Raw genomic sequence first — 27,100 nt, forward strand, 5'->3', positions numbered from 1 at the left:
TTAGCATACCAAAATAAACTAGTAGAACTGTAAAGTTCCTTAGAGAATGTGCAATACAATCCCTTTATTTTTTTGTACCCGGTATCTTTAAAGACCAGTGAACATTGCCTGCTTTAAAATATTCTCTAATCCCACAGAAAGTCATTAGAATATTCAGAAGTTACTTGTTTGTAGGGGGAATATATCCTTTTTAATGACCTTCACTAGAGGACAGTACCACAGTGGTGCTTATAAATAGCTTTTGGAATTGAAGAACAAATTGGAAATTTGCTAGGTCTCTAATTGGAAGAAGGAACAATTTTTCCCCTGCTGCAGTAGAAAGAATATTAATACAAGAGGGAAAAGATCTATTCTCAAGTATTGGCTTTGCTGCCAGTTTACCTCGCGACCTCAAACAAGTCACTTTTTTCCCCCTCTGTATTTCTGTTTCAGCATCCATAGAATCATGACTTGGATCAGTTGATCTCAAAGTTCCCTTCCAAATTTTGGATTTTATACTTTAAGACCTTATCCAGTTCTAACGCTCCATGACTTAAGTTCCATTTCTTCCATTCCATTCATTCCATGTGTCTGGCACTAGGCTTGGCATTGAGGATAAAAGATGAAAAATGATAGTATTGACTTTCTTTTTTTAATTATAAAGATTTTATTTATTTTGAGTTTTACAATTTTTCCCCTAATCTTACTTCCCTCCCCCCCACCCCCCAACCACCCCACCACAGAAGGCAATTTGCCAGTCTTTACATTGTTTCCATGGTATACATTGATCCAAATTGAGTGTGATGAGAGAAATCATATCCTTAAGGAAGAAACATAAAGTATAAGAGATAGCAAGATCAGACAATAAGATATCAGTTTTTTTTTAATTAAAGGTAATAGTCTTTGGTCTTTGTTCAGACTCCACAGTTCTCTCTCTCTGGATACAGATGGTATTCTCCATTGCAGACAGTCCCAAATTGTCCCTGATTGTTGCACTGATGGAATGAGTGAGTCTATCAAGGTTGTTCATCACCCCAGTGTTACTGTTGGAGTGTATAATGTTTTTCTGGTTCTGCTCATCTCACTCAGCATCAGTTTATGCAAATTCCTCCAGACTTCCCTGAATTCCCATCCCTCCTGGCTTCTTAAAGAACAATAGTGTTCCATGACATAAATATACCACAGTTTGCTAAGTCATTTCCCAGTTGAAGGACACTTACTTGATTTCCAATTCTTTGCTACCACAAACAGGGCTGCTATGAATATTTTTATACAAGTGATGTTTTTACCCTTTTCCATCATCTCTTCAGGGTGTAGATCCAGTAGTGGTATTGCTGGATCAAAGGTATGCACATTTTTTGTTGCCCTTTGGGCATAGTTCCAAATTTTTCTCCAGAAAGGTTGGATGAGTTCACAGCTCCACCAACAATGTAATAGTGTCCCAGATTTCCCACAACCCTTCCAACAATGATCATTATCTTTTCTGGTCATATTGGCCAGTCTGAGAGGTGTGAGGTGGTACCTCAGAGAAGCTTTAATTTACATTTCTCTAATAAGTAATGATTTAGAGCAATTTTTCATATGACTATGTATTGCTTTGATTTCCTCATCTGTAAATTGCCTTTGCATATCCTTTGACCATTTGTCAATTGGGGAATGTTTTTTTTTTTTAATTTGACTCAGTTCTCTGTATATTTTAGAAATGAGTCTTATGTCACAAACAATAGTTGCAAAGATTGTTTCCCAGTTTACTACATTTCTGTTGATCTTGGTTACAGTGGTTTTATCTGTGCAGGACCATTTTAATTTAATGTAATCAAAATCATCTAGTTTGTTTTTAGTGATGTTCTCCATCTCTTCCTTGGTCATCAACTGATTCCCTTTCTATAGATCTGACAGGTAAACTAGTCCTTGAACTTCTAGTTTGCTTATAATATTGTTTTTTATGTTTAAATCCTATATCCATTTTGATTTTATCTTGTTATAGGGTATGAGGTGTTTGTCTAATCTAATTTTCTTCCATGCAAACTTCCAATTTTCCCAGCAGTTTTTATCAAAGAAGAGAGAGTTTTTATCCCAATAGCTGGTCTCTTTGGGTTTATCAAACAGCAGCTTACTATACTCGTTTCCTGCTATTGCACCTAATCTATTCCACTGATCCACCAATCTATTTCTTAGCCAATACCAGACAGTTTTGATGATTGATGCTTTAAAATATAATTTTAGATCAGGTAAGGCTAAGCCACAATAGTGTTGACTTTCAAGAAACATATAATGTAATTCTAGTGTGCAGTAGGGAAATAAGTTTGGTCTTCAGTTGAGTGTGATAGGAACAAAGAAGAAAGTGGGAGGAGTGAGAGAATACTTTCAATAGGGTAATGGGAAGTCAGAAAAGATCATATGGAAAAGGTGGCATATGAAATGAGCCTCAAAAGGTTGAAAATAATTTCATCAGACAGAAATAAGCTATGGGTGGTGGTGAAAGTGATATCCCTGAATATAGCCAGCAGGATAATGAGTACAAAGACAAGAGTGGGAAACACCTAAGAGTACAGGATGACTGAAAAACAGTGTGAAATAACATTGGAAAGATAGGTTGAAACCAGACTGTAATAGATGCTGAATGCCACACTCAGAAGTATATATTTTATCCTGGAAGAAACTGGGAGTTACTAAGGAGAATGCCATGATGCCACCTTGCCTTAGGGAGGTGATCTGGGCAGCAAGCTAGTTGTAAAGAGCAGATTAGAGAGGCAGGAGCCAGAAGAACTAGTATGAAAGTGATTAGAAGAATCCAGACAAGAGAATAGGAGGGGGGCGGCTAGGTGGCTTAGTGGATAAAGCACCGGCCCTGAAGCCAGGAGTACCTGGGTTCAAATCCGGTCTCAGACACTTAATAATTACCTAGCTGTGTGGCCTTGGGTAAGCCACTTAACCCCATTGCCTTGCAAAAACATAAAAAGAAAAACAAGAGAATAGGAGTGTCTGAAGTAAAGCATTTAGAGCTGGACCCATAAAAGGGGGAATTATTTTAAGGTAAACTCTTTGAGTTACAAATTAGCAACTGACTGAAGGGAGAAGGTGAGGCAGAAGGAGTCAAAGACCATTAAATTAGAGCTGGAAGAGATCTGAGAGGTCATCTAGACCAAAATTCTCCTTTTTTTTCAGATGAGGGAAATGAAATTCAGTGCCTTTTCCAAGAGCACACAGGGAGCAAATGCCTAGAATTCAAGCTCGGCTCCAGTGCCTTCAGATTTTGTATTCTTTCCACTGTACCTAGCTTCTCTGAGGTTTCCAGTCTAAGTGACTGGGAGGAAGATATTACCATCAACCGAAAGGGAAAGTTGAAGCAGGGACTTCAGAAGGATTGGATGGGAAGATGATAACACTTTGGACATGATGATACCCATGGAAAAGAGAAATAGGTAACCCAGCAGGCAATGGAAAAGCAGGAGGGTAGTTGAGGAGAGATATTGGGGCTGACTTTATGAGGGTGAGCTCATCTTCATGGAAGGGGCATCAAAAGCCTTGGGAATAGATGAGATGGAAAAATGGAGAGAATTTAGAGGCAGAAAAAAGATCTAGACTTTGACAAATGTAAATCCTCCTCGGAGGTAAGAAGAGAGTGAAGAACCAAAGAATTCGAGAGCAACCAGCATAGATTAGAGACAAGGGAGGAGAAAGGTCAGCAGGAGGTGGATGCTGGTCAACCGTGGTGACTGCTGTAGAGCGGTCAAGGAGCAAAGGCTGTGGGATCTGGCGGCTGGGAGCACGGGTGGCCCTTGATGAAACAAATTCCCAGGGCTGCATTTGCAGGGGCCCTGAATTTGGAGTGGGAGGAACTGGATTCGAAGTCCTCCGGGGGACTCTGCTTTAATCCAGTAATCTCTTGGGGGCTGAGTCGTCTCCTCTTTCAAAGAGAGTCTTTGAACCCAGCGAACTCAAAGCTCACTGTACATCCCCTTTCCTTCCCCTTTAAAGGTATCTGCGTCTCTCCTCCTCCCGTCTCTTTGGGAGATTCCCAGAGGCTCCTTGCTCTCTCCCCAAGTTTCTGACTCAAATAAAGACTGGAGACACGGAGAGGAATGGGAGCAAAGTTTATCTGGTTTCTCTTTTCTCTTTTTCCAGACCCACTTTTTGCAATGCTCCTCTCTCCCCCACCCTTCTCCATTCTAAGGAGCAGGGGGGCCGAGCTGCCAGCTGTAATCTGATCCCATGAAACGCGAGCATCCGTCGGGCCGGCCCTCCCTCTCTCTCTGGGCTTCTGGCCCCTGGCGCAGCGCGGTGCGGGGAGGGAAGGAGGGCAGGCAGCCCCGCCGGGGGGGGGGGGGAGGGAGGGGGGCAGAGCGGAGGGGAGGCGGGCTGCGCCGGGCTGCGGGGCTCCAAGAGGCTGCGAGGGGAGCGCACTGCAGGCACTGCCACATCACAGCTTTCGGTGGAGGTCGCTCCGGACAAAGGGCGCCCCCCATGTGGCCAGCATTCCCGTTCCTGCTGCTCGGCTCCCTGACCGGGCTAACGGCGGCTGGCCCCCGCTGTAAGCCCGATCAGGACACCATCGGTAAGAGAGGAGCCACTGCCACGTCCTCCCCCCTCCCCCCCTCCTGTGGCCCCCAGGGAGGCGAGATCCCTGGGGGGAGAGGGGGGAAAAGGAGACACACACCTCAAGAGGCAGGAAAACAAGTTCTCAGCCCCATTCAGGATTCCTCAGGGGCAATCCAGGCAAAGGGGTCTTTTGGGGTGGGGAGAGTCTTTTAAAAACAGACTGGACAGAGGCGTGTTGGGCTGAGAAGTTCATTGGGGGTGGGAGGTAAGGTTGAGGCTGTATAGAACGTCCCCCACCTTTGTTGGGTAGAGGTCTTTCATTGGGGTGCCACTTGGGCACCACGTGATGGGATAGGGGTGGAGGGGTGGCTTCTAGCCACGTAGAGCTGAGAGGCCACCTCTGCTGCCAAGGTCAGGGTCATATATCTTCTCTTGTCTATGTGTTTGGAAGAAGAGGGATGGGTGCTGGGAAATCGCTCCTCCTTGTCTTTCCAGGAACTCTGGTCAGCCTGTTGTTATTCGATCAAGGGAACTTTTGAGCAGTTAGGCAGAATGAGGTGGCCTGAGGTCTCCAGATCACACAGCTCTAGGGGGACAATTGGGGGGGGGTACAGATTGAGATTGGCACTGGAGTGGGGGAGATATAGTTTGAAATAGAGATTAGTGGTCTTTTTGGATTGGTTGTGGGACCCTGCAGTGATTTCCAGGGACTGGATATGAAGCCAAAACCATTTGGGGGATTGACAGGGTCAGAACATAGGGGAAAGAACAACTTTCTACAAGTCCTTAGATTTCTGGATTGCCTGTTCAGACAAATGCTGGGGATTTGTGCTACTCAGAATCAAAGGGAGAAGGTACAGTGTAAGAGAAGATGCACTTACTTGGGATCTATGTTGCTCCTAGTTCTTTTCTAGCACAAACCCTACCCTGTCTGTGGATCTGAATTTCCTCACTATAAATTCACTAATCCGTGTTCCTTGTGTGCAAAATGAAACATGAGAAAGGATGAGATAGGTGAACAATAATATATATATGTATATATGTATATACATATATATATATATATATATATATATATATATATATATATAGTTAGGTACCCTCATACCAATAATAGACTGTTCTTTTAGGTTCCCTCCCAGCTCTAACATTACTTTCTAGTATTTCTCTCAGTCATAACATTCTAATTTCTAGTATCTCTTACATCATTGACATTCTAGGTTTTAATAACCTTCCCAGCTAACTACATTCTATGTTCTAAGATCCCTGAAAACTCTGACTTTCTACTTCCTAAGTCCTTTTTTTCGTTTCTTCCTTCAGTGAATCCAAGGAGCTGTGATCTTATTGATTAGGCCAATGAAACCATTGGTACAGAATGTCACCCCTTCTCCCCATGCACTCATTCTATTCCATTCTTTTTCATATGCCTTTCTAAATCATATATAGTACAGTCCAAACAGTATGCTCATCTTGACACTGTATGGAGACCAATGGAGCTTAGGGATTATTCACCAAATATCACTTGTTCAAGTCTCAAAGAAAACCTTTTTGTATAAGATAATTTTTTTTTTATCCAAGATAAAATTCTTTACTTCATTTCTTTGTTTCATTTAAGAACAAAGAAGGGTAAAGACTCTACCTTCTAATATTATATGGTCTACGTTCTATTGTCCCTTCTACCTCTGGTTTTTCATGATTATAAATAGTAAGTATAAAAATATTGCAAATTGTTATAGAAATGTCATTATTTTGAGTTACTTGTGGTGATCAAATTGTCTAAGACTTCTTGAGGTCCATTCATCACAATGTTAACCTCATAAAAGGCCCTCAATAAACATTTATTGAATGATTAACACATTGATGGACATTGACATTAATTCTTCTGGGAGACAACTGTCTTATTAGGTCCAGTGGATTATGCAATGTGATGCTCATATATTGGTTAGATAGTTTGCCTTCGGACTAAAAGTGTTAACTTCTCAATTTGGGGTAAACAATTCTGGGAAATCTTGACTCTTGGTTAATTCTTTGTGATGTGAAAGTCTACAGAATATTTTTTTTCCATTAATATAAAAATCTGCATGTGATCTAAAAATAGGGATTTGGATCAGATGGTTTCTAAGGTTCTGTTCAGTTTTGAATATGATACTATAATTAAATGAAGATCTATCTGGCCATTTAGTTGGAGAACTAAGTGGACACTACAAAGAAAGAAATTTCAGTTCAATATTACTGTATCATTCAAGTTGCTGAACCAATGGAATGGACTATTAGGGAGTAATCTCTCCATTCCTAGAGACATTCAAGAGAAGGCAAAATTTCAACAGGTCCAATTCCAAGATTTTGATTTTTTTTAAAAAAGCGCTAATATAACTATGAAGAAGCAGGAATGTGTTCAGAAGAGTGTCCAGGATGGGGATAGGAAAGAAACATATCATATTCAGGGCACAATATTTTAGCTAGAAAAGAAGAGGTGGGAAGTAGAAGGAGCCATGAAAAAAATGGAAGAAAGAATGAGACATGAAGACATTATAGTGAAGGGCAAAGATTCAAGAATAGAGAAATCTACATTCTAGTTCCAATTCTGTCCCTTTCCAGGTATACAATCTTAGACAAATTCCTTTATTTCTTGGGATTTGATTTTCCCATACATAAAATCACGGAGTTGAACTCTATTATCTTGGTGGGGAGGATGGGGGGGAGGCATGAAATCTATGATTTAATGACATTCTATTTGGTCAGAAAAAAAAGAACTAGGACCAATGAATGCATGTTAAGAGACTCAATGATAAAAGGAAGATATATTCCTATTAGTGGGGAGAGGATTTGACTCCTAGCTTAACCTCACTGTATAATCTTGGGTAAGTCATTTGGTTTCCAATTTCCTTAGCAGTAAAATGAAGGTATTGGGTTAGATATCCTCTAAATTTCCTCCAATTCTCAATGCATGATTCATCATTGCTGTATTAGTTATAGCCAGGCACGTTTCAGTTTTATATAACTCTCCGATTAGAGCTGTCCAACAAGGCAATGGCTGTCAGTAAGCTCCTTGTGACTGGAGTTGCTCAAGAAGGAGGCTAGATAAACATTTGCTAGGAATGTTTTAGAGAGCATTCCAGCAGTTTGGAAGAGATGACCCAATGTCCTTTCCAGCTCTGAAAGCTTCTGGGATTCAGAACTTCTCTAATTTTCGATATTTCAGATGAAATGCCGGCCCTTAACTACTAACAGCAGCGCCACCTGGTGTTGAGTGAAACACTTCAAAAAATCTCATTCTAAAACAGATTATATCTATCAGGGGTTCTCCATTTTGGGGGGGAGGGTTGCCTGTGTTATGGGATCCTTTGGCAACTAGGTAAAGCCTAAAGGCCTCTTTTCTGAAGAATTTTGTTAAAAAAAAGAAGGAAATCTCCCAACTAAGAGTACGGACACACTTCAATCTATCAATGTATCCCTTGGGGTTCAGTGAACTCAGTGAACCATTTCATTTATCTAACATGAAAGTAGGAAACCTTTTTTCTGCCAAGGGTCATTTGGAGATTTCTAACATCATTAATCCATTATATTTGGTCAGACATTCAATTAATTCACCCATAAAAAGTGCCTAGATCTATTGAATTTTGAGTATGCCTGCAGATGTGGCAGAGCCAAGTCAAATGGCTCATAGGCTGCTCATTCCCCACCTCTGATCTAACATAATGCCTTCTCCTTAGCATGTCATAAAATCATAGATTTTCAGGCATAGATTTTTCAGGCATTTTCAGACAGCTTAAGGTTCAACTCCAACCCACAGTATGGTCAACTGAATAAACTGGTGGTGGCCAGAGTCAAACAGAGCAGGCTAGAGAAAGGAAAAAAATCAAACCCAAGTTGAATTTGAAAGTAAGGGAGATGGCTTGCAAGCAAGCAGGCAGATTAGACTCATGATCTGGGGCCCTATTCCTAGTGGGGGGGACCTACTTTACTGTGGCAAAACTCTGATTTATATACTTGCTTCTAGACAAAAAGTCCAACAGTGTAGAGTAGCCACCATAGTGAGGCACAGCAGCAACAGAGAGTCAAGGTAGTCTTAGTGAAGAAAAGTCCATTCATAGCAGGGCTTCGTGTTTGGGACTGTTGGTCCTTGTTCCAGCTCAGGCATCATCAGTTCCAAAAGGTGAGCACAAAGGATTGTTGTTAAGACAAGCTCAGGGCACAATTTGCTTTCTGGATCTTAGCTCTAGAAAATAGAGTGTTTCCTAATAGTATCTTGCCATTATGACTCTTTTCTACCTGATCCTCAGTAGGTGGTGAATGCACGTATAAAACTTCTCTGTAACTTGTGCCTCTCTTTATTCTAGCTTTGTCCTCTGGGACCAAGCAAAACAACTTGATAACTCTTCAAATATCTGTGTTCTTAAATTCCTCTCTTTTACAGTCTAAGTCTCCCCCAATTCTTTTTATTTATTTATTTATTGAAGGCAATGGGGCTAAGTGACTTGCCCAAGGTCACACAGCTAAGTAATTATTAAGTATCTGAGGTCAGATTTGAACTCAGATCATCCTCACTCCAGGGGTGCTCTATCCACTGTGCCACCTAGTTGCCCCTCTCCCAATTCTTTTAATCATTCCTTGCATGATTTGTTTCCAAATCACTTTACTGGCAACTTTCCTTCAGAAGGTATTCTACTTGTCAAAGACCTTCCTAAAATTAAATATGGCATCCAGAGTTGAATGTGGCATTGTCAATCTAGATTTATTAGGATGGAGGATAACAGGAATGGCTAATTTTATGCTTTGAACCCCCACATCCACATTAGTACAACCTTACTTGGCTAAAGGGGTGGCTAGGTAGAACAGTGAATAGAGGACTGGACCTGGAGTCAGGAAGATATCTACTAAAATATAAATCTGGTCTCAGTTACTTACCAAGTGTGGGCAAGTCACTGAACCCTGTTTGCCTTGGTTTCTTCATCTGAAAATGAATGAAGAAGGAAATGACAAACATTCAAGTATCTTTGCCAAGCAAATTCCAAATTTATGATTTAACTTATGGTCCAACTTAAGGCAAAATACCATTAAATATTAGTTTTGAGATGCAGAGATTAATCTGAAGAGATACACATGGCTTTGTCCTAAATAAATAGTTTACATTCCTTTCAGAACATCGTCTTACAGTTGAGAAAACTGACTCAGTAGAAGTTCCCATGATTCCATTTTCAGGGCTTATTCACGGTCCATTTTTAGACTAATATTTAATGATATTTTGCCTTGAGTTGGATCATAAACACTAAATCAATCCATCTATTTAATTAGCACAAGTATCTAAGTAATAGTAATTAGGCTTAGGTTCATGAAATTTAGAGTTCAAAAGGAGTTGAGATAATCTATAATCTTTCATAGAAAAGGAAACTGAAGTCAACAGAGGAAAAGAGGCTTTTCCAGTATCACAAAATGGCATGGCCAATATTCAAGATTCAGAGAGGTGATATGGTTTGCCTGAGCCACACAAGCAATAAGTACATAGGGTTTAGAGATGGGAGGTTCCTTAAATGGGTGGGGATTTGAACCTAGGTTTTCTGACTTTAAATCCATATAATTCTGAGAACTGGGTGGAACATTTGAACATAGACTCTCAGAATTGGAAAGGACTCACAGGCCCATCTTAACCAATCCTGGGAGTTCATTAAATAGGAGGCACTTGTCCTGCTGCTTTCTGGCCTGATCAGACAAGGCTCCAGATAAGGTATATTATGATCATTTCTGGCTATCATATTTTGGGAAAGGTATTGACAAGTAGTAGTATTTCCAGAAGAGAATACATATCATGATGAAAGGAACTGAGAAGAGATAATACAAAAAGTGGTTAAAATAAATTATAATATTTTGCCTCAAGGAACAATATTTGGATAATTTCTGACAAAGAGCCCCTTTGACAACATCTTCAATATTTCTGTTTGAAGACTTCTAGTGAGAAGGAACTCACCCCCAAACCTGCTCTTCTACCTTGGGATAATTTCAATTGCTAGGGTATTTTTCTTTGCATGAGATTCAAATCTTCCTCTTTGAAACTGCCAGAGTTGGAGGAAATCCAAGGGCACGGAATAAAAAATGGTACAGTTGGAAGGGATTTCACTCAGGACATGGAATGTCAGGTTTTTTTTTTATATCAGAGTTGGAAGGGACCCTAGAACATGGAATGTCAGATTCTTTTATAAATAGAGCTAGAAAGGGACTGTAGAATTTGGAATGGCAGATTCCATACAACAGTAGAGCTGAAAGATATTGCATGCCTTATGTTCAGGGGGCAAATAGGTAAGTGGACAAAATACCAGGTTTGGATTCAGGAATATCTGAGTTCAAATGTGGTCTCAATAACTTACTAACTGTGAGATCCTAGGTAAGTCATTTCACCCAATTTGCCTCAATTTCCTCATTGTAAAATTAGTTGGAAAAGAAAATGGCAAACTACTCTAATAGCTCTGCCAAGAAAAAACCCAAATGGGCTCATGAAGAATTGGACACTACCAAAAAAGACCTGAACATTGTAGAACATCAGAAAGAAAAGATTTTAGGACATGAAATATGAGATTCCTTAGAAAATCAGAGCTGGAAGAGACCATAGAACAGAGAGTGTTAGATTCCTTAAAACGTTAGATACATTGGCATTTGTGTAGTCCAAGCCCTTCATTTGACAGATGATAATTCTCCTTCCCATTATGCTCCCATGAGAGTGTTAAAGCTGGAAGCTTGGGTGCCACACCCAGTGTTGCTATCCTTGTATATTCTTTTTTTGGTTCTTCTAAAGTATTGATTTTGGTTCTTCTAAAGTATTGTCCTATTTTGTTCAAGTTCCAAATTAGACCATTGTAAGCATATGTCTGGCACTGTTTAATGTCCTAAGCATTGGTGACTCACAGGCTAAAATAAGCTGATTTATCCAATAAATTCACACAGCATATGCCCATGAGAACAATTATGCCAAATGGGTGGGAAACAGTGGAAATTGCCACCTCATATTTGATTCACCAGATAATAATAACGTGACAATAACTTCTGCAACAACAATAATACTCAATCTTTACATGACATTGTGGGTGTTTATATGCATTAGCTCACTTGATCCTTATATTGCATCATGGTAAGATCACATTTTCTAATTTTCAAAATGTTGTCTTAAAAATAAAGACTCCAGGAGGAGGGGGAAGGGAGAGGACTCAGCCACATACATGCTGCTGGTAGGGGTGTTTGAACCCTAGTCCCCTGACTTTAAATACATTTTGGTACTGATTTCACAAGTTTGTCCCCTTGTTTAGACAAGAAAATGAAGTTATTTTATAATTCTGAGATTAGTAATATTTGGACATATTATGCAGTGTTCTATACCCATCCTCTAAGAAAGGGGGAGATATATTCTCAGAACTCTTTTTGATAAGCCAATCTTGGATCCTTTGATATCATGGAATTTTATTTTAATTGTTTTGTTGTTCTTTACATTAACCCTATTGTAAATTGTGTTTACTGTTTATGTTGTTTTTCTGGTTCTGCTTACTTCTTTCTGTATCACTTTGTATAGGTCTTCCCCTGCTTCTCTGTACTATAGCCATCATTTCTTATCATGCAGTAAGTAACCAAAAAGTTTTTATTAAGAACTTGCTATATGACAAACACAGGCAGCTAGATGGTGCAATGAATATGAGTACTGATCCTGGAGTCAGCAAGACTTACCTTCCTGAGTTCAAATCTGGTCTCAGACACTTCCTAGCTTTGTGACATTGGGCAATTCACTCAACCCTTTTTGCTTCATTTGTAAAATGAACTGGAGAAGGAAATGAAAATACTCCAGTATTTTTTGTCAAGAAAATCCCAAATCGGGTCACCAAGAGTTGGATGCAACTGAAGACAACTAAAGAACATATGGTGCTATGTTCTGGGGATACAAATACAATCAATGCAATAATTCTTGCTCTCTTCCAAAACATTTACATACTTTGCTACTGCAAAGAATAGTGTTATAAATATTTTGTTATATATGAAGCCTTCTGAAGCAATATTTTGAAGTAATAATTTTTGAAATAATAATTTGGATTTCTGAGTCACATTTTGGAGCATAATTTCAAACTGATTTCCAGAATGGCTGGACCAAGACTCTACTTGAATGTCTGAAAGTTTTTAGTATTTCATGGATTCCTGATTTTATCTCTAGGGAGTATCCCTCTTCTAATGCTGCTCAAAGCCTCTTTACACATTAGCAGGCATTATTTTTGAGGACCTGTTGTTGAAGAAAGTCATTCCTTGCTGGCCAACTCTCTGAAGATGAGTGTTTTTTCACTGACCTTGACTGGTCCTTTGACAATAACTATAATGTCATCCAGTGACCCCTTTAGGGAAACTTTTCATTTTAGTCAGACCTAGCAAGGCTGTGATCCATTGACAGACTTTGAGAGGTGGAATTATCTCCATGCAAAGAGGTATCCAAAGAGCCATAATCTTGGTGCTGAATAATAGAAGTGAAGATTTTGATGTTATATTAAGGATCAAATAACAGTGCATGTTCTATTCACTCCTTGGTAATTGATGGATTGATTCCCATAGTTTCATACTGAGTTAGGAGTAAATGAGAATAAAATGAGAATAAAAGTCCTCAGTCTATTTCTTTTCCTTTGTGTGTTCAGAAATATTTGTTGAATGCATGAATTAATTTTTTAAATGCTGAATTAATCTTTAATTTCCCTATTTTCTTTGATTTCAGGAGAATGCCACAGTCCCCCGAATGCAGAAAATGGTACAGTATACATACAAACCTATGTATGTGAGTGTGTAAATGTGTGAGTGTCTGTAAAAATAGTTTTAGTTATAAAATATGTGCATCCATATTTTATATGTCAGTTCTAAGATATTTAACATACTTTATTATATTTTATATGAAATTTATTTTCTTAATTACTTCTGGGTTTTGTTAATGATATGTGGAAAAGCTCACTTTCATGGATTTATTTAATCTTCTGGTTTTTCACTGAAGCCCTTAATCACCATAAATTTGGCATAGTTAGTTTTCTATGTAAAACACCATATAATTAAACTAGGTTTTAGAGCATCAGAAGAAATAGAAATCTAGACCAACACTCCTATATTATAGAGGTAGAGCTGGGGTAAAGAGAGTTAAGGAACCTGACCAAGGACACATAGGTAATTCTATATATAGCAAAGGTAGGATTTGAACCCCAGTTCTTGATCTCCAAATGTTTGTTAATAAATTGTTTTATGTGATGAGAGTATGTTATAAAGTAGGAAAGAGGAACATCAGGTTGTGAAGGCCTCAAATGGCAGTGGTGATTTGATCACAAATAAATGCATAAGAAAATGTATCCTGGCAGCAACATGCAAGAAAATTGGAAGTGGGTAAGGATGGGAAAAACTTGCAATGGTTCAAGTGGAGATCAGTGTACAGGTAAAGGGAATAATCATGAGACAAGAGAGAAGAGAATAAAAGCATGAGATGTTATGTGGTCATAATTCCCAGAATTTTATAGCTGATGGCTAGGACAGGTGAGAGAAAAGAAAATTTTCCCCTTATAATTCTGCAGTTATGACCTTGAGAGACTGGGTGAGTGGCAATATCCCAGACTGAAATGCTGCCAGAGATCTTTGAGCCCTTCCCCCTGGATCTCAGAATGAATTTATTTAGCCCATCTGTCTAATTTCACCCCTTTTTACTGCTTTGTTGATGGCATCAGTAGCAGGAGACATGCTAAGATAACTGATGTGGCTATTTCCAGTGGTACTGTATTTATTTTATCTATCTATATCATTTCTCTCTTCCTTTCTTCCTCTATTTCCTCCCTCCCTCCTTCCTTTCCTCCCTCCTCCATTCCTTCCTTCCTCCCCATTCCTCACCCCCCTTCATTCCTCTCTTCCTTCTTTTTTCTCTCTTTCCTTCTTCTTTCCTTCATTTCATCTTCCTTTCATTCTTTCTCTCTCTGTCCCTATCTCTGTCTGACTGACTGTATGTCTTTAACAAAAGGCAATGTGGTAGAGAAAGTATTGAGATGGCTTTAGAATCTGGAAGACCTGGGTTCAAGTCACCTCTGACACTTGCTGACCCTGGGTGGCTTACTTGATATCTCTGTGGTCTTGGTAATTTTTTTTAAGAATATAAGTCCCAGAGAAGATGACAATCTGGTTTGATAGAGTTTTCTCAAGGAGGAGTTCCTTATACAAGTGAAATCCCAAGCCTTTCTCCTGTTCATTATCATGAATAGTATCTCCAGTTCTGTCTGCTATGTTTCTTCCCTCTCTCCCTGTTCCTTCCACTTCAGGAGATATTTGGATGTTCAGAACCTCCAGATCCTAGGAGAATAGGAAACTGCAAGAGTACTGAGTCAGATATTCAACCATCCATAGCCTGCTTATTCTGATTACCACACAGTCCTGTTGTTTCCTAAAGAGAGATAATTAGTAGTTATGCCCAGTAATCAAATCTAATTCCCTTCTTAGTCTGGAGAGAAAACAAGCAAATAAACCATTGCTTTTTTCTGATGTTGATCTTGTAAATATATAAATGAGGCTCTTGATTTTTCCTAATTTAGAATGTCATAGAAGATGATATGATCCAGGCAATTTATCACCATATTTGATCAGAGCCTTTGAAAGAATTCAAAGCAAATAGGTTTTGAAATGAAGAAAGTTGTTTGTTCCTGTGTCATTTTGACAAAAGGCAGCTCTGTTTAATAAGTTTACAAGAAATGAATTGGAGATTATTGGACACATGGTTTGTGGGTAGATGTGCTGCTTAGAAGATCTGCCAGAAAGATCTTGCTCAATGAATACTGGAGATTATTTGGTTCAATATTCAACTTATATTTGAGGAAATTGTGGTGCAGAGAGGGGAAATAACCATCATAAGATCTCATTAATTCCTGTCTTCATTATTCACAATAGTCTTCTAATGAACCTTCTTCCCTTACTTCCCTTCTCCCTTCTCTGCTATAAACCATCTCTCATTACCACTACTAGAATGATCTTTATGCATAGATCTGTCACCATTATATTTAAAATTCTTCATTGGATTCTCTCTTATTTTCAGTGATTTAAGCTTTTTTTACCTGTCATTCAAGGTTATGTGATGATCTCAATTTGGTACTAATTTACTTTCTCAGCCTAATCTAATACTATTCCCCACCACTTACTTTGGGTTCCTAGACAAGATGGACCATTCTCTGTTCCCTAAACCTGCTTAATATTTTTTTTCTGGCTAGATGTCTTTGTGCTGTTTGCATGTAAGGAATCCTTCCTCCATTACTCTGTGAGATTCCTACAAATCTCTTAAAGTTTTTATCAGTCACAACCTTCTTCAAAAATCCTTGCTTGATTCTACCAGATAATAAAAATCCTTCCTTCTCTGACTTCATATAAAAACCTGTTTCCAGTCTTTTGAAAGATTCATGTAATATAACCTCTGTGTGTGTGTGTGTGTAGACCTATATTTGTAACTAATACCCTTAGATAGTAAAAGATGTGGTGGTCTGTGTTTGGGCATTGCCTCCCTATTAAACTGTGAACTCCATAAGAACAGAGACCATTAAACTTTGCACTTCTCCCAGCATAGTGCTCTGTATATTTGGAAATTGTTGTTCAATTATATCTCACTCATTGTGACCCCATTTAGAGTTTTCTTGGCAAAGATTCTGAAGAGGTTTTTCTATTTCCTTTTCCAGCTTATTTTACAGATAATTTATTGAATTAAGTTGAATTGCCAAACAATAATGAGCATAAAAAAAAAGTTGAATTTATACTTGAATTTGGTGCTTCCTAATATTTCTAAATTAAAAAAATTAAATTAAAAAATTTAAAATATTGGCCAGATCAATCCAATCATTCATTCATTCCTTTATTCTTTCACCTATTCAATTCTTTATATATATATATATATATATATATATATATATATATATATTACTGTGTAAGATGATAAGTAAAATTAAATTTTTATTAAAGGCTTTCAAGGAGTTCATAATTATAATAATTTAAACTCCTCAAGGTTTGCTACTTGTTACCTGTATGACCTTCAGAAAAATCATTCAGCATCTCTGGGTCACAATGCTTTCCCTTATAAAATGAGGGAATTGAATTTAAAGGACTTGAAAGTCCCTTCTAGTTTTGATATTCTATGGTTCAAAGTTCCTTTTGGGTGTCTGTTTGGGGTTCTAAGGTCCTTTTCATTTCTGAAATTCTATGCACAGTGTATTAATGTCTTTTTTTCATCCAGAGGTGTACTACAAATAGCTTAAACTAGCTTTCTAGTGCCATTTGTTTCTAGTGCCATTTGTTAAATTTTTATTGTTAGCATATATATATATATATGTAATATATATATATATATATGTGTGTATATATCTATCTATATATATCTATCTATATATATCTATCTATCTATATATATATATATCTATCTATATATATATATATATATATATATATATATATATGTATAATGGAAACCAGCAAATGCTACACATCAGCTCTTGATTTTTTTGTTTGGAATTTAAAAAGTGACAGAAAAATGTTGATGTACATTAAATTTAAAAGTGTGTTGTACATCCTTTTTTTAAGAGTCCTGGTTATTAAATATTTAACAGTATATCACTGCTTGCATCCCTGTTGTGCCTTTTTCTAAGGAAAATTCAGCTCTAATATTTGATGATATTATAAGGATAATTGTTTCACCCATTGATCACATTTTGTTGTTTCTACAGCCAAATGTGTGGACCTTGATCTTCTTTATTGCAATGATGTATCCTACAACAAGACTTCCTATCCCAATCTCCTGGATCAGAAGTCTCGAGAGGTGGTGGAGTTCAGTTCTGAGTACATCCTCTTGAGTGTTATTCACAATTTGCTCCAAGGAGAATGTAACCCAGATCTGCGGTTCCTGGGCTGCTCCATCCTGGCTCCTCGATGTGATGGGGGCAGAGTCATAAGACCATGTCGGCATGTCTGTGAGAGCCTAAGGAAGAGTTGCCAACCTGCCTTTGACAGCATTGACATGGCCTGGCCCTACTTTCTGGATTGTGATCGTTTCTTTGTCAGTGAAGAAGAAGGATGCTATAACCCTTTAGAAAAATTGAGAGGTGAATACACAGATTAGGGTCAGGAAGCTACTTTCATTTTTAATTAGAGGCTGACATGTATCGAATGGGAAAATTAAATCCAGGGCTCTCATCTGCCCCTGCCTTAATGGGTAGTCAAGAGAAAGTTACTTCTGTAAAATGGGATCTTTGACAAGATGAAGCACAAACCAGTGCCATGGGTTCATGTTTCTGGAGACATTTCAGGGGCTCCATGAACTTGAATGATTAAAACAAATTACATTTTTTCTTCAACATAATTATTTTTTGGTAATCCTGTACATTTTAGCTTATATATTTTTAAAAAACCTTATTCTGAAAAGGGGCATAGATTACCAGTCAGCGAAAGTGGGCACAACACAACAAGAGACTTAAGAACCTGTGGACTAGATGACCTTTAAGCTCCCTCTCAATTCTAAATCTTATAAGCTAATGACTAAGGGGTTTCCAAGGTCCCTTTAAAATCTAAAATTCTATGATTCCCCAAGTGCCCACTTTATTTATTTGTCTTAGATGTCAACCAAAATGAATGTTTTTATTCCTCTTTTTTTTGTATTTCTCTTTATGGCAGAGAATAATAAATTAGGTCCAACTGGACTTGTTTTGGAAAGACTCATTTACACCCCCTCCCCAAATAGTTTAATTTGGTGTCTTAAGGCTCTTTGTAAAGGGTGAATGTTGGATCAGGACCATGCCAGCATATCAGATGGTTATATAAAACATGGTACTAGATTTGAATCAAGCTCTGTTTTTATACATTGACTCATATTGAATTTAGTGAGGACACAAATAGTATATGTGTGTATATATATATATATATATGCATATATATGGAATGGATTTAGAAGGAAGATTAAGACATATATCACATTATATCATATATATATATGTGAGTATACATACATATGCATATATAACTATATACCATGTGTGTAAATATATGCACACACATAATATACCTATATATTTATGTCTTAATTTTCACTCTGAATGCATCACCTCCCTGTTAGGAAGTGGGCAATATGTTTTATCATGCATTCTCTGGAATTGTGGTTGAGCATGGAATTGATTGGAATGACTAAGTCTTTCAAAGTGCTTGACCTCGAATCAGGAAGACTCATCTTTTTAAGTTCAAATCTGGATCAGACACATATGAGTTGTATAACACTGGAGAAGTCATGTCACTTAATCCTTTTTTGCTTTAGTTTCCTCATCTGTAAAATGTGATCACACTAGCCCTTCCTTTAAGAATTATTGTGAGAGAACAAAAGTTATAATATTTATAAAGCATTTTACCTCAAATCAGAAATTATTTAGTTTTTATTATTGAAATGAGGCTTTAATAAAGTCAAGCATTGTATTAGTGTAGTGTGAAATATATAGTGTCAAGTAATACATTTACCTAGGATTCACTACTATATAGCACATAGCACCTCCTTAATACTCAGGATTGTATCAAGGAAAGAATTTTTGTGAACCTTAAGGCATCATAGAAATATTTTTTCATTGTTCTCCTCCTTTCTTTTCTCTTCCTCTTGTTCATTTTCCATCTTCATCCATACTTCCCTGCACATCCCTTCATTTCTTTTTAGGGAGACTTCTTTCAGTGAATTGGGGGGGGTGAGTGTGAGGAGTAGGAGAGAAATTGGTAGATTTGCCTGAATTCTGTCACCATGATCAACTAAGGACCACTGCCAAGAGAATGGGAAAGCAGTTGTTATATCAAAGTCATGGACTCATAAAAATATCAGATCCAGAGGGATCTTAGAGACTTTTTAAAGTTGACCATTTTTGAGATGAGGAAACTATAGTGAAAAGAGATTAGGTACCTTATCTAGGGTCACACATATATTGAAAGTGTCTGAGGCCTAATTTGAATTTAAGTCTTCTTGAATACAGGTTTATCCACTGTGTCACTTACCTGCTTCTAATAGCATAGAATATACTCTGTCAGAGTTGGAAAGTCATCTTCAAAAATAGAATGTGAGAGCTGGAAAGAATTTTGGAACAGAGAATGTTAATGGTGAGAGGAACTTGCAAATAAAGAATGTTAGAGATGGAAGGGAACTTAGAACAGAGAATTTCAGAGGAGGAAGGGAGTTTAGAACAGATAATCTTAGTGATGACAGGAACAGAAGAGAGAATGAAAATTAAGACATATCTTATATCTTTAGAATAGAAAATGTTAGATATATAAAAGAGACAGAAGAATAGGGAATGTCAGAGTTGTAAAGGATCTTAGAACAGTAAATTTTTTTTGCAAGGCAATGGGGTTAAGTGACTTGCCTAAGACCACACAGCTAGGTAATTATTAAATGTCTGAGGTCAGATTTGAACTCAGGTAGTACTCCTGGCTCCAGGGCCGGTGCTTTATCCACTGTGCCACCTAGCTACCCCTGAACAGTAAATGTTAATGTTGGAATGAACCTGAGAATAGAGGATGTCAAACAGCTGTAGAACATAGTGCATCTGACAAGGACTTTCATCCTAACTCTCTCATTTTGCAGGAGAGCACCAAGGTTCAGAAAGTGAAGTTGTATCCAAGCTCACACCGGATGTAACATTCCTTCTCTTTTCATAGGAAACATTGATGAGAATGAAGAACTGTCCTCCAATATGTCCTCCACATTCATCCAGTTTGCTCACCACTCTTACCCACAAATGGTGAGAGTACTGAAGAAGACAGCTTCCCGATGCTCTCATATTGCCAAGACCTACAGCATTGGCCGCAGCTTTGATGGGAAAGATCTTCTTGTGATTGAATTTTCAGATCGACCAGGTCAACATGAATTACGTAAGTGGGAGAACATTACAATGTAAGTGGGAGAGCAAGTTCTGCATAGAAGGGGCTTGAGGATATTGCATGTCTTAATGGAGAAGGAAGTTTGAATTATTATAATGATGACCCACATTTGTAATTGTAAATTCTTCATCGAAACAATTTCACAGGAAAGTAGGGATTCATACCTTATTACTCCTTTTCCAGATGAGGACATTTAGTTCCTATGATTTAGGGGACTATTTTTGTGGTCCTATAATTATTAGGTGGGAAAGTCAGGATTCAAAATCAGGTCTTCAAATCCCTTGCTTTTTCCACTTATAGAGTTCAAAGGGACCTCAAAGGTCATATAGTTCCAGCCCTTAAAATTTCAGAAGAAGAAGCTGAAGGGGCAGCTATGTTGCTCAATGGATAGAGTACCAGACCCTGCATTCAGGAGGACCTGAGTTCAAATCTGACCTTAGACACTTAGCCCTAAGATGAATTGGCTGTGTGGCCTTGGTTAGGCCAATTAACCCCATTGACTTGCAAAAAACAAAAAGGAAGAAACTGAGTCTTAGAAAGTTAAATTATTTCACCAAAGTGATCCATTTAAAAAGTAACAAAATCAGAATCTGAACCCAGGTATTCTGACTCAATTCTGATGTTCTTTTTACTGGAACATACTGGCAATGCCAATATTCAGGACTTTCTTTTTATAATGTACTTACTACTTTTTATAATGTAATTACTACTGCCTCATCTGAAAACATTTCTGAATTAAAGGACCTTATTAGGTCTTTATAGTAGTACAAAGCAAAATGAATATTTGATATCTTGTGATCGATGTTATTATTATGGCCTGAAAAAGTCAATATGGTATTACGTGGTGAAAACAGCCCAAATTTAGCATTGTGAGGTCTGTGTTTGAGTTCTGTTTTCATTGTTTATTAGCTATTAAGGATGGATCACTACTGGATAATAATATCATATAGGGGCATCTTTTTATTAATTCAGTTTTATTTTCTTAAATCAATTAAAATCTACTTCCTTTCATCACTCTTCCCTCCTCTCACTGAGAAAAGAAGAAAATGAAATCCTTGTGATAAATATGTAGAACCAAGCAAAATAGCTGACTCCATTGACTATGCTACATGTATTTATGTATGTATGTATGTATTTATGTATGTATATATATGTATGCATGTGTATATATATATGTAAGCAGTAGATTCAGAGTAAAGATTAAGAGATATATCTTATGTCATATTATACATATATGTGTATATATACACATATATATGTATATCTTATTCTAAATCTATCACCTCTTTGCCAGGAAGTAAGCAATATGTTTCATCATGACCCCTCTGGAATTGTGGTTGATCATTGAATTGATCAGAGTTAAAATCTTTAAAAAATTTTTTTGTCTTCATAATATTATTATAATTGTATAATTTGATCTCCTAATTTTGCTCACTTCACTGCCAATCGGTTCATAGAAACTTTTCTAGGTCTCTCTGAAACCATCTCCATTATTTTTTAAAGCGAAAAAACTTTCCATCATTTTAATATACCAGACATTGTTGACTAGTGGGTATCTGTTAGTTTCTGTTCCCACATAAATGCTGTTATAAATATTTTTTTGCATAAATCAATTCTTTAACTTTTCCTTTAATCTCTTTAGGAATATAGACTCATTGGATCAAAGGGTTTCAAATGGTTTGGGGGTATAGTTCCAAATTGCTTTCTAGAATGATTGGTCCAGTTTACAGTTCTAATAACAGTGTATTGTTGTATCTATTTCATTTATGCTGTAGGGGGAATGTTTTTTCCAGGTAGGAACTGACCTAGGTCATCTCTGTAGGCATATATAACTAAGATTCTATGAAGTAATTTGTAAGCAGCATACGCATAAGGGGATTATTTGTTACTAATATGAGGTATTATATATATATTGTTATTATTTTATTTTAACTTTATTTAGCCCAAATTATTCAGTTTGGATGTACTGATCACATTAAATGAGGAACTACTGTTAAATATCTACTTCATGCTAGGTTGTTACTGTTGTAAAAACTCAACTGTAATCATTAAGTAAAAAGAAATTGTATTTTTGGAAACCATTCTATATGCTTTATCATGGTATAGTGGCTAGAGTATTAGACCAGGAGTCAAGATAATCTGTGTTTGAATCTTTCTTCAGACACTTGCTTGCTGTGTGTTTCTAGGCAAGTTATTTAGCATCTCTATGCCTCAGTTTCTTCATGCACGAAATGGAAATAATAATCTCTTCCTAAGTTATGAAGATGAAATATGATAATGTATGTACAGTTCTTAATAATTCAAAAAGGTTGGAAAATCTGAGCTGGAATGATATCTAGTTTCAGTGAGTTTTTCAGAAATAATTGACAGGGATAGTAGAAGTGAGTAGACCATCAGTGAATAATCATGCATTGATAAATTAGGTAGAACTGAATTTCCTATCCAGAAACAAAGAATGAAAGATCATTACTTTCAATTTTTAAAAAAAGTTGTCTTATGTACTACATAATTTTGTTATCTCTAATATTTTATTTCTTCTTTAAGGATATGTTTTTTCTCTCAACAATTCAATTTTGATCAATGCATAGCATGAAAACAATATAAAGATTATCAGATTGCCTTCTGTGGGGAGGGGAGGGAAGGGAAAGGAGGGAGAAAAATTGTAAAATTCAATACCTTACAAAAAATAATAGGTAGAAACTATTATTGTATATAATTGTAAAGCAAATAAAATATTTATATAATAAAAAATAAAAAAAAGAATTGAGTTTCCAAGGTCTCTGATATCGACAAGTAGAAGAGTATTTATTTAGATATGTAATTTACTTGTTCTCATTGATGTTGCCTGAGTGCTGAGGTTTTATAGGGAAAAATGTGAAATTATGTTGAAAATATATGAACTTTTTTATCTTGCCTTTTGCTCAACATGGGGCTCAAATGAATGAGTTTCATGCTTGGTTCAAATGCTTTTGTTTGATGAGATTTATTTAGTTTTCTCTGGCTGGGTCTTATTCCTCATTAGAGAGGTATGAGATTGTGGATAAATGTTTTTGTGTCTTGTTTTTAGCATCCTTTCCCAGGCATCCTCTTTAGGAGAAACATGATAACTATTGAGTTATTTGGAGGGTTGTGGTATAGAAGGACTAGGCCTATTGAGCTTGACCTGAGAGGGCTGAATTAACAGCTAATGCTGACTCCATTTAAAGAATAGTATCCCATAGAGACAGAGTGCTTCGGCATCTGAATCATGAATGAGGCTTGTGGAAGTATAGGGGAGCTTTTGCAGAAGAATTAGGCTATTCAGTGCTGAGAGTAGTAAATTTTTATTTTGGCTTTTTAAGGGAAGGCTTGATATGGAGACATCCGATGCTGGAAGCCCAAAAGGTGAAGCAGGGGCAATAAATAGACCACATGGTTACAACAAACTCTTGCCATACCTCTCAGTTCAATACATTCAGTTACTGACTGTATCATCAAAATGCAGATGCTTAAGAATTCTAGATATTCTATGTGAAGGCATAAGGTTTCCAGCGAGTGGTTCAAATGGCATTTCTTTTCTGAAGTCATAAATGAGGAGCCCTTGGGAAACTGGGAGTTTCTAGCAAGAGCAGTTTTAGAAATTGGCTGATACCAAGTAGGAAGGGGAAAAAAAGGTATAAGGCAATAGACAGAGAATTGGATTCAGTTAAGAAGATGAGGATTCCCATCTTCCTTCCCAGAGATACTTGCCTCTTACCAAACTACTTAACCTCTAGCCCTCATTTTCCTCATCTGTTAAAATAAAGAAAGGTAGGATTGGGAAGTTTGGACTCAACAACCTCTAAACTCTCTCCTGGCTCTCAATTTGGGACATCATAATTCTGTGATACCTAGAGTATCTAGATTTCTATCTAGAGTATCTCAAATAGAGATGACCTTTTGGGGAAAAGATGAGGCTCAGAAAGGAGAAGAGTCTTTCTGTGTACTCCTGAAGACACTGCCTAGGTAATAGGTAGAGCTCATCTATGTTGATTTTCCTTCCAACAAAGCAGAGATAGATCAGAGACAAACATAGTGTAGTTCAATGGCAATATCACTAGATTAGGGACTGGAGTTTCTTGGTACAGGCAAGTCATTCCTTTTTTCTGGGTTTCTGGGTATTTGTTCATGAGAGTCAAGATGGTGTAGGGAATTGAACATTTTAGGCTTGGAGCCAAGAAGATTTGTCTTGAATCTTGCCTCATATGTTAACTAATTCTTTGTCCCAAAGTATGGAACTTTCCTCATTTCTTCAAGGCCATCTTGACTCCTGGTCTAGTATTCTATCCCCATCCCATGATCAAACATAGAGAATGATTTCTGAAATACGATTTCTCATTACTTCCTGATTAGAGTTAGTTTTATAAACACTACCTTTATAACATGAAGTAGAGATCTGATAATTCTCCATTTAATGTGATCCATATATCCAAACTTAATAATTGGGTTAAGGAAAGATAAAATAAGAATAATAATAATAGGTAATAATACCTTATATTAGTAACAAATAACCCCCTTATGTGCATATGTAGTTTTCAAATTAACTCTCAGTTATATATATATATATATATATATATATATATATATATATGTATACACACACGCACACACACACACACACACACACACACATATATATATATATATATATATATGCCTACATATATTACTTTCTAGAGAAGTTTTCTACAGTGAATGAAAAAAGGGCATGAAATGATCTTTTCCAAGTTTTTTATTCTATGATTCTGCAATTCTAATGTCTCTGATAGTTATCTCAACAGACACATTTCTGCTAAATGATCACCAATCACTTTTAGTGAATCACTGCTCTGCCATTTCTACCCCTGACTTTTAGAAGATAGCTGGCATTTCTAAATGATGGTTCCTCTCACTGCCTCTTTCCACAGTTGAACCAGAATTTAAGTACATTGGTAACATACATGGAAATGAAGTCACTGGGAGGGAGATGCTCATCTACCTTGCTCAGTATCTGTGCTCAGAATACCTGCTGGGCAATCCCAGAATCCAGAGCCTGATCAACACCACCCGGATTCACCTGCTACCTTCTATGAACCCTGATGGCTATGATGTGGCAGCAGCGGAGGTAAAATCCTGGACTTTTATTCCTTGGGAAATAGGGGTATGATAGGGACTGAATCTTAGTTTGGTTCAGTGGAAATATCACTAGATTAGGGGTTGGAGGTTCTGGGTTCAGAGCAGGTCCTGTCATTTATAAATTAAGTCTCTTTAGGTAAGTCATTCAGTTTTTCAGGGTTTCTCAATTTCCTCTCAGTGAATAGACCACTGCCTTTAGAATCAGGAAAACTCATCTTTCTGAATTCAGATCTGACCTCAGACACTTACTAGCTGTGTGACCCTGGATAAGTCACTTAACTCATCTGTAAAATGAGTTGGAAAAGCGATGTCAAGCCACTCCAGTGTCTTTGCCAAGAAAACTCCAAATAGGGATACAAAAAACTTGCTCATAACTGAAAATGACTATACAACAACAGCAAAGTTTCCTCACCTATAACTGATGGAATTGGACAGAAATTCAAATCAATAAATGTTTATCAAGTGTTTACTGTGTGCCTTTCTGGTATTAATGCTAAACATTTGGAATTCAAATACAAACACAAAGCAAAAGAAAGGCAGCCTCCATCCACAAGGAGCTTACACTCTAATGGGGGAAGACAACAGTTATCAAAGGAATTGGAAGAACTTCACTTTGTGAATTTTTAAATGATCACATGTGAAAGATCCTTATAATGCTCAAGACAGATTCAAATGAGAAAACTGAGACCTATAAAAGTAGATACATCTCCAGTGCTCCTTTCCTGCCCTGACATCTTATGATTCTAAAGCAGTTGTTTGGGAGGGTAATGATGAGATACTATTTGTACAAGTGTTTTCTTCAAGTTTCTTCTGCATTTTTGACTTCATATAGACACATGCATCTGAGGGCTGTGAAGCATAGAATAAAGATTTGGAATGGGAAGGAACTTTAGGACCTAGGTGTCACCATAACATTTATAGAGTACCAGACATGAAATCATAAAACCCTGAGGTCAAATCCTTCCTTAGACATTCACTAGCCATGTGATCTTGGGAAAGTCTCTTAACCTCTGTCTCAGTTTCCTGATCTGTAGAAAATGTATATTAATAGCACCTATTTCCAATGGTATTTGTGACAATAAGATGAGATTATTTTTAAATATTTTGCATATCTTAAACCATCATATAAATGCTAATTTTATAATAATTATTTATTTATTATAATTATTACAATTAATTATTACAATTGTCATAGCACAGAGAAGTCTCAGGGTTTCACAGCTAGTGATTTCTGAGGCAGGATTCAAACTTAGATTTTTCTGAACCCACATCCTAAATTCTATCCATTATGCATAAGCTTTTTGAAATGGTGGGAAGTTCACAGGATATGAGAGGATCTTCTGTTGGATTATGAGGCATCATTCAGTAAGGCTAATTTTTAGTAGAGAGAGGAAAGGTTTCTCCAATTTTGGTTTCAGAGAGTTCTTGAGAACAGGAAATACTTTCTACCTTGGAGAGGTCAGTTATCTTCATGAGTAGATTGAACTGTGATATGACCTTGAAGGACAGATAGAAAGATATCAACTGATACTAATGG

General features: G+C 37.2%; 1 protein-coding gene across 2 annotated transcripts in view; it reads left to right on the forward strand.

Moving 5' to 3' along the window:
* Window positions 1-4,367: 4,367 nt before the first annotated feature.
* The window catches only part of CPZ (carboxypeptidase Z), a 55,423-nt gene continuing 32,690 nt past the window's right edge, over window positions 4,368-27,100 (forward strand). For both annotated transcript variants that reach the window (XM_074229857.1, XM_074229856.1), the window contains exons 1-5: window positions 4,368-4,537; window positions 13,253-13,285; window positions 17,256-17,630; window positions 20,209-20,421; window positions 25,356-25,552. In XM_074229857.1, the coding sequence (XP_074085958.1) occupies window positions 4,447-4,537; window positions 13,253-13,285; window positions 17,256-17,630; window positions 20,209-20,421; window positions 25,356-25,552 (909 nt within the window). In that variant the 5' untranslated portion in view covers window positions 4,368-4,446. The remainder of the gene's footprint in view (window positions 4,538-13,252; window positions 13,286-17,255; window positions 17,631-20,208; window positions 20,422-25,355; window positions 25,553-27,100) is intronic.

This window comes from Macrotis lagotis, chromosome 3 (genome assembly GCF_037893015.1).
Source record: "Macrotis lagotis isolate mMagLag1 chromosome 3, bilby.v1.9.chrom.fasta, whole genome shotgun sequence".
NCBI lineage: Eukaryota > Metazoa > Chordata > Mammalia > Peramelemorphia > Peramelidae > Macrotis > Macrotis lagotis.